At 46.4% G+C, this 8,721-nt stretch overlaps 1 protein-coding gene across 1 annotated transcript; it reads left to right on the forward strand.

Moving 5' to 3' along the window:
- Positions 1-1,172: 1,172 nt before the first annotated feature.
- On the forward strand, positions 1,173-4,030 carry LOC123139579 (uncharacterized). The gene is made up of 2 exons (XM_044559347.1): positions 1,173-1,433; positions 3,365-4,030. Exons 1-2 carry the CDS (start codon positions 1,173-1,175, stop codon positions 4,028-4,030), a joined length of 927 nt encoding a protein of 308 aa, XP_044415282.1.
- Positions 4,031-8,721: the final 4,691 nt, after the last annotated feature.

Raw genomic sequence — 8,721 nt, forward strand, 5'->3', positions numbered from 1 at the left:
TTCCAAAAATAGTTCTTACATATTTTGACTTTTATTTAATTATTAAAAAAAATCCCCATATAGGTTTATCTACAACCGGGAACCAAAGTTTATTTCCCCTCCAACGTTGTGCTAATTAGCTCTGTGGTTTCATCAAATTGTTCTGCTTTAACAGATGCCATGTCTGTTAAATTTTTAATACTCATATCAGTATCACTAGATCCACCATAAAGTTAATAATTTTTAACAGAAATTTGCTCATATTTAACAAAAGTAATCCGGACAGCGAAGAGAAAAGTGCACTGTCAAGGAAAAACAAAACGGGAAGCGTGGCCTCCTCCCGGGCCGGGCCCGTCCGGCACGGCCTTTTGCCTCCCTTCCTTACCCACCTACGTGTTTCTTTCTTAAGCCCCAAGAAGAAGAAGAAGAAGAGGGAGACACGCGCAGGGCCACCGCGCGGCCGCCGTCGACAAATAAAACCCGCCCGCCGGACCGACCGCCCGAGGCGCACACACCAAGACGACAGTCGGCAGCGGCGCTCCCCCCCTTCAACAGTCTACTTCCTCGTTTCCGTCCAGGCAAGTAACCTCTCCTCTCTTCTCCTGCTTCGATCCCCGCGTCCATCTCTGTTTTAGCCGCCGCCGTTGGGCGTCCGTGCGGGCTCTGCAAAATCGGCGGTTGATTTAGGCATGCGAGTAGCGGAGCAAGATTTTTCGTGGTTATCTCTGCTCATTCGAGTAGCGGGGCAAGATTTGCTCCATGGTTTAGGCCTTCAGGCGGGCGGTTTCTGAAAAGAAATTCAGATAGCCGATTTCTCATACTGTAGGAGTAGTTACCATCAAGATCTGGAATTTAATCCGGAGGCTTGACACTTGCACCTTGGAACATGAGATCAGGTTATCATCTCGTCTCCCTGTTTACATCCTATTGCTACACCAAAATGGTCAAATAAAATTTGCGGGAAATGAAATATAATCAGGTTTTGTTCGTCAGTAAGTTCAGAGGAACACTGCAGTGTTTCAATATCCGCTTGTCCTGTTATCTACTTGGATTGTAATCGAAGAACAACAAAATATTGGGTTATTACCGTTGTAATGTACAGATATAGTGTCGTGATCAACGGGGACTGAAGTGAGTTTTCTATTTTCTCCGCCCCCAGATTTGCAGGTCATACCTGAGTTGCTGCTGCTGAAATGGGTAGCACTGAAGCCCCAACGCCCGTGCAGGCACCTGTGTGCTCCATTGTGAACGAAGGCCCAGCAGCTCCGGCTGCTTGCTCCATTGTGAACGAAGCAGCAGCTCCTGCCACTGACTCGAAGCCGAAGAAGAAGATATGCTGCGCTTGCCCCGACACCAAAAGGCTCAGAGATGAATGCATCGTCAAGCACGGGGAGTCTGCGTGCACCAAGTGGATCGAGGCTCACAAACAGTGCCTCCGTGCCGAGGGGTTCAAGGTCTGATAGCCCCCTCAGGATGCTGCATTTGCTTTCATGGATGTTGCAGAACATGCTAGTTGAGATTCAGTTAGAGGAGTTGCCTTGTTTTTAAATGTTGTTCCTGTATGGTTTAATGGTTAGCGAGCTTGATACCTGTCTCCGTGGGAAATAAATTACTGATGACTGTGACTTTATCGGTTATATGAGAAGTTTTCTTGGTGTTCATATTGTTGCCCATCTCAGCTTTGTTTGGCATGGAATATACAATATTCCTGATGTGGAAATTTGATAGTGATAACTGATAACACAGCATCAAGAATAGAGTCTTCATATTTATTTGCTCATTGCTGCAATGCACATACAGAATTACAGTGTTGATATACAGAATTACAATGCTGATATACAGACTTGTCGCATATGCATATACAGAATAATGCTGATATACTGTATATATTGGTCTGCACCACTGTCCATTCCATGTGGATCGACTGGTCTATGGGGTAAATTTGTTACTGAATTTTGACACTGGTCTGCACCAAACTCTGGTAAATACTGGTCTGGAGTCGCCAAACATTTTTGTTACTGAATTTTGACGCCAAACATTTTTGTTACTGAATTTTGACATTGGTCTGGTAGATACTGTAATGTGTTAATCTATTAATCTGAATTTTGTTACTGATGATGACAGAAAATTTGTGCACCGTATTTCGTTAATCTGGACAGCTCAGTAGTTATTGGATTCAGTTAACCAAAGTTTAGTTCTTGTTGGCGCAAGTGCAAAAGTTACTGTCAAGATGCAAGCATTTTTCTTTGGTGCAAAAATTACTGTCAAGATGCATATCCTGTTGCTCCTCGGAATGAGCTGCTCTGTTCTCAACTCAACTCATTTTCACAAGCATGCAGAGAAGATATAAATAAACAGGAAAACAGGAGTAGTTTGTATAAATAGAAGTCCTGAGTCCAACTTGTACTGATCATGACCCAACTTGTACTGAATTTTCCTCACAATTATTCAAAACTCACAATAAGCTACTGTATTTCATATAAATCACTATCTTCTTTGCCAAATAATCACATGCAGAGAAGATGGTACCTTGCCAGAAAATCGCAATGACAACCTCTACTCCACCCCAGAATAATTCTGTATCTTCATACACTAGCAGTAGCAGATTTACAACCATGGATGGATCAAGTGTTCCCTACGAAGGCTTTGAACTTGATCAGCCATTGATCAAGTGTTCAGTATGGAGTACAAATGCTTTCTGCCTCTCCGGATCAATTTTAAACACACACTATTGTTGATCCTAGCGGCCATGGAGGTGGGTCATGTGGCGAGTAGTTAGCTTGTGAGATTATGGGTGGAGTTCGGGTTATGTAACTATTGTAACCGCCAATGCGGAGGTGCTTCTTTCCCCATTCTCCTCTTTAATAGATGTAGTATGCACGCTCGTGCGTATTTGAGAATAAACAATTGTTGATCCACTGCTCAATTTCACAGGTGGAGTAAAGAAGTGAATGATTTCACCGATCCACACTATTGCTTTCTTTTGTTTTGCCTGTCGCTGCTGATCCACACTGTTGTTTCTGCCTTTCTTTGTTTCTTGCTCAATTGGAAGTAATTTCACATCAATGGTCCCGCGAGCTGCGCCCGGAAGTGCGCGGGGAAGGTTGAGGCCCGACCGCGGCCGCGCTTGGGAAAGCTGCCGACGGTGACGACGGGAAGGAGGAAGGTGGAGACGGGGTGGTTAGTACGAGAATTAACTCTATGAGGGGGTTTTTGAATTTCGGGACGATTGGTTTCTGTCAGACGGTTGGGTTTTTTTTTTTTTTGAAATGGAACACTAAGATTCCATAGCTTAACTTGGTCCAGCCAAAACGCTGCGTACGTATCCCCCCGCGTGTGGGGGTCGGGTCTGTAATCGATTCGGGGTTTTCTATGATGTTTGCAGGATTCTTTTTTGCGCTTAATTGGGCCATCACGTGCAATTGTGTTAACAGACATAGTTGACATTGAAATCCAACTGAAAGTGAAAGGTCCAACAATGTCTCAAGATAAAGCATTGATCAGCTATGTCGCCAATTATAGTGGAGGAGGTCTTGGCGTATCGACCCTTTGCATTGATAATTGTTTGTGTACACTGGAGTTATGCTTGCAGCATGTCAAACGAACAGTCCAGGCTACCATCTTGAGTGTCCAAGTTGTCAAGTGTGGTTCATGGCCGTTTGAATATGGTGGCCGAGTTGCTTGCTCCTCAGCTTCACGGGAAACGGTGGTCACTGATAGTGGAGTCACTTGTGCTATTAATCCCTCATCTAGCCAAATTGTAATGCTTGAATCAAAAGATGGAGCAATGCTGAAAGGTCTTAATGGTCACATATACCTGCCGAGGCAAGTTGTTTCTGTAGAAATTGAAGGAGTGTTGGACATTGCCATAGAAGCCTACACAAAATCTGGTGATATCGGTGCACAGGGTCGTATTTGTTTCGCGCCCCAGGTTTGCAACATAAGCCAGGATAAATTTGCCATTGCTGATGTTGAGGTGATGATTACGATTGCTTGGTCCCTTGTCCCTACAAGCAAAAGGGAAATTGTGGCACAACGACAGTTTCTCTAAAGCTGATATCTAGGAGGTTGTGGCGTGGAACACTAGAAAGACAAGGCAACACCAACCAAACCTTTGCTCACCATTCATCATGTTTGTTATACATGTAAAATGTTTCTATTTGTTTATCAATTAGACGATATGCCATCCAAGTAGTCATGTAATGACTTTTCTTCTACTATCCCTATATAAAAGCACGAAGTGCCGAGATCCAAATTCATTCTATCCGTGTACACAATAGATCCTATAGTCTAAAATTCTACAATTATCACTGTACCGCACGTCTCCCACTGTCAACCTTCGCTCCAAAAAAAAACACCCATCGCTCCTCCCCCCTTGCACGACCCCCACGCGCCCAGCTGCTACTTGCGCTTCCTGCACGTCCCCCACACGCCCAACGCAACCTCCTCACCTCTCCCCCGCTCGCCTCTGGCCTCACTCCCTTCCCTTCATAATGCCCCTCCCCGTCGGTGTTCCCGTCGGCTCCCTCCCTCTGCAACATCACCTTTCGTGCGGCAGCACGATGTTGCCTTCCCATGGGCCGCCCCCCACGCTCCTCGACAACCTGGTCACCACCACCCCCGACCCAAAGAAGGATGGTGGCCTGGTGGGGGTGGGTACACTGCAGTCGACGAACACGGCTCAGAGCAGTCGTAATTTGGCAATTGTGCAGGAGCCCTGTCGGTGTTAAAACCGGCAGACCTTGGGGTAGGGGGCCCCAAGTTGCGGATCTCAGACAGATGGTAACAAGAACAGAGAGACGATGTTTTCCCAGGTTCGGGCCCTTTTGAAGGGTAAAACCCTACTTCCTGCTCGTGTTTATATGAATGGAGATGTATCAAGTACAGACTTGATCTACCTCAAGATCATAATATGTGGTCTAACTCTAGGGCTAGCTAGGTCAATTTTATTGCATTGATGTCTCCTCTACGGGCTAAACCCTACGGCTTATATACACGCCAGATAGGGTATCTAGGGTTACAAGGTCGGCATCTAGGAGCAAGGCGGCATGAGAGATCTTGGAGTATACGCCAAGTCTTGGATGGAGGTAGTATTGATCACGCCTCCTGCATACGGCTTCCGAAGTCCATCTTGATCACGAATGAGGGCACATTAGCCAACCCGAGGAGATGGGCTGACTAGGCTAGCACCCCCTAATCCAGGACACCATTAGTAGCCCCCGAACTGGTCTTCTACGTCGAGGACGACTTCCTTGATGAAAGCAACCTCGGACCCGGAGTCCTTGGCTCGACAGACGAGTTCCCCTTTATAATTCCCGAATCACTCCTTCAAAGGGGCGATGCCTGCCAAGGTCCAGCTGAGCTTGTATCCTTTTCAAAGAGATCACATAACTTAGCCTCGAAGATCAACCATCTAGGTATGAATAGTCACACCTAGTCTGGCAACTTTATCGAAGCGGTTCACCCCACGACGTGTGGGGCAGTTACTGCTTCCCTTAAATCTGTTGGGGAACGTAGCAATAATTCAAAATTTTCTACGCATCACCAAGATCAATCTATGAAGATTCTAGCAACAAGAGAGGGAGAGGATGAGTGTATCTTCATACCCTTGAAGATCGCGATGCGGAAGCGTTACAAGAACGCGGTTGGTGGAGTCGTACACACAGCGATTCAGATCGCAGCCGATTCCGATCTAAGCGCCAACAGACGGTGCCTTCGCGTTTAACACACGTACAGCCCGGGGATGTCTCCTCCTTCTTGATCCAGCAAGGGGAGAGGAGAAGTTGAGGGAAAACTCCAGCAGCACGACGGCGTGGTGGTGATGGAGCTCGTGGTTCTCCGGCAGAGCTTCGCTAAGCACTACAGAGGAGGAGGAGGTGTTGGAGGAGGAGAGGGCTGCGCCAGGGAAGGGGGTGCGGCTGCCCTCTCTCTCCCTCACTATATATAGGGGGAAGGGGGGAGGAGGAGGCGCCCTAGGGTTTCCCTAGGGGAGGGGCGGCGGCCACACAGGAAACCCTAGATGGGTTTGGGCGCTCCCACCCCTAGGAAACTTGCCCCCCCCAAGCCAGGAGGGGTGGCTTCCCTAGGGGAGGCGCCCCCACCTCTCCAAGTTACGTGAGATGGGGTGGGAGGGGCGCACAGCCCCTTAGTGGGCTGATGTGCCCCATCCCCTTGGCCCATAAGGCCCCCCAACACTTGTCGGGGCCTCCGAAACCCCTTTCGGACACGCTGGTCGTCACCCGGTACCCCCGAAACAATTTCGGACTCAATACCCTTCGTCCAATATATCGATCTTCACCTCCGGACCATTACGGAGTTCCTCGTCACGTCCGAGATGTCATCCGGGACTCCGAACAACCTTGGGTAACCACATACTATTTCCCATAACAACTCTAGCGTCACTGAACCTTAAGTGCGTAGACCCTACGGGTTCGGGAACCATGCAGACATGACCGAGACGTTCTCCGGCCAATAACCAACAGCGGGATCTGGATACCCATGTTGGCTCCCACATGTTCCACGATGATCTCATCGAATGAACCACGATGTCGGGGATTCAATCAATCCCATATACAATTCCCTTTGTCAATCGGTATGTTACTTGCCCGAGATTCGACCGTCGGTATCCCAATACCTCGTTCAATCTTGTTACCGGCAAGTCACTTTACTCATTCCATAATGCCTGATCCCGTGACTAACTACTTAGTCACATTGAGCTCATTATGATGATGCATTACCGAGTGGGCCCAGAGATACCTCTCCATCATACGGAGTGAAAAATCCCAGTCTCAATTCGTGCCAACCCAACAGACACTTTTGGAGATACATGTAGTGCACCTTTATAGCCACCCAGTTACATTGTGACGTTTGGTACACCCAAAGCATTCCTACGGTATCCGGGAGTTGCACAATCTCATGGTCTAAGAAAATGATACTTGACATTTAGAAAAGCTCTTAGCAAACGAACTACACGATCTTGTGCTATGCTTAGGATTGGGTCTTGTCCATCACATCATTCTCCTAATGATGTGATCCCGTTATCAATGACATACAATGTCCATGGTCAGGAAACCATAACCATCTATTGATCAATGAGCTAGTCAACTAGAGGCTCACTAGGGACATGTTGTGGTCTATGTATTCACACATGTATTACGGTTTCCAGCTAATACAATTATAGCATGAAAATTAGACAATTACCATGAACAAGAAATATAATAATAACCATTTTATTATTGCCTCTAGGGCATATTTCCAACAGTCTCCCACTTGCACTAGAGTCAATAATCTAGTTCACATCACTATGTGATTGTAATGAATCCAACACCCATTGGGTTTGATCATATCTCGCTTGTGAGAAAGTGAAAGAACATGCGGTGCCCCCATGTTTGGTTTTGGTAATTGATGACAATCTCTATGGACTAATGGTTGCCTTGAGTTATATTTGAAGGTTTTGTCCATAGGCTTTTCTTGAAGTCCATGTGTTGGTTTCAAGGAGTTTATGAGTTAACCAAGGTGCTATTAAGGAATTATCCAAAGATTCGTCATGTGAGTGTTGAGCGTATTGCAAGCATGTCTTGAAGAAGAAGATTGTGTGATCATTCATGTTTACCTTCAAGACATCATCCAAATTAAGAGAGTTGGAAAGATTCAAGGTTGATCAAGACTAAGTCAAGAGTGAATCAAGTTGATCAACTCACAAAGCGTAGAAGATGTACCGAGAGGGATCAAGTGATCCCATGCTATGGTAAGCATTGTCCATTGCACTTTGTGTACTAACCCATGGTCTATGTGAGAGTTCCATGTGGGGTTAGGTACGTGTCCATGGGCTTGCGTCAAGAGGAAGATATCATACAACCCATGGAAAGGATGACATCAAGTGGTGATCGTCATCAAGATTGCCGTGTGCAAGTTCAAGTGGAGCATCACGAAGAGATCAAGTGCTTGAATCTTGCCATCCATTGTGGTGTCAATGGACTTGTGAAGATGTGTCGAAGAGTGGCTCACCCATAATGGACTATGGAGGAGCAATCATCTAGTCTTCATCAAGCCAACGCAATCAAGAAAGGTGGTCCAACTTGAGGGAGTCAAGATCGTCATCATATAGCTCAAGTGGACCATGTGCAAGGCAAAGGTTTTTCCCTTGATAGTTTTTCTATTTTCCCGGTCTCGTGGTGGTAGTTGGGAGACCGGGCTATAGGATCGTTTGTCGTACTATCAAGGGGGGCTCTCAAGTTGGTGGCTTGATCGTATCGTTAGTAGAAAGCTCAAACCATTGCATCCTTGCATCATGTTTCTTGGTTCTTGTTTAGTTCTGTTTGTGAGTCTTAGAGCTTATGGTCATCTTGATGACAAGCTTGAGTTCATCGAAAACGGAGTTCGCATGCGTCTTCTATGATGTTTTCGGTGTTGGAGGTTTTACCGGTCTTATCCAAGGAAGGGTTCTCACCTTTTTCTTATGACTTTTCTATTTTGCTTCTTATTGATATTTCTTTCAAGATTGTGTTAGCCCTTATTGCTAGCTTTCCAACAAACTTGGTTTCATCGAATTCGGAGTCCGCTTGCAAAAGTTGTGGCAGTTTTGGTGTTCTGAAAAGGCTGCAGCGGTACTACCGCGAATTGGAGCGGATGTAACTTTTTACTACCGCTCCAGAGCGGTACTACCGCGGCTCCTACAGCGGTAGTACCGCTCCAGACCAAAAAACTCGTCCCAAGTCCTGCGGAGGTAGGTACGGAAGTATT

Source organism: Triticum aestivum, chromosome 6B (assembly GCF_018294505.1).
Source record: "Triticum aestivum cultivar Chinese Spring chromosome 6B, IWGSC CS RefSeq v2.1, whole genome shotgun sequence".
NCBI classification, from domain to species: Eukaryota; Viridiplantae; Streptophyta; class Magnoliopsida; order Poales; family Poaceae; genus Triticum; species Triticum aestivum.

What these genes read in the sequence shown, in the direction of transcription:
- LOC123139579 (XM_044559347.1), top strand. Translation starts at nt 1,173, where the DNA reads ATGGGTAGCACTGAAGCCCCAACGCCCGTGCAGGCACCTGTGTGCTCC. An exon ending in TCCGTGCCGAGGGGTTCAAG is followed by an intron (nt 1,434 to 3,364) that starts GTCTGATAGCCC and finishes TGATGTTTGCAG; the next exon opens with GATTCTTTTTTGCGCTTAAT.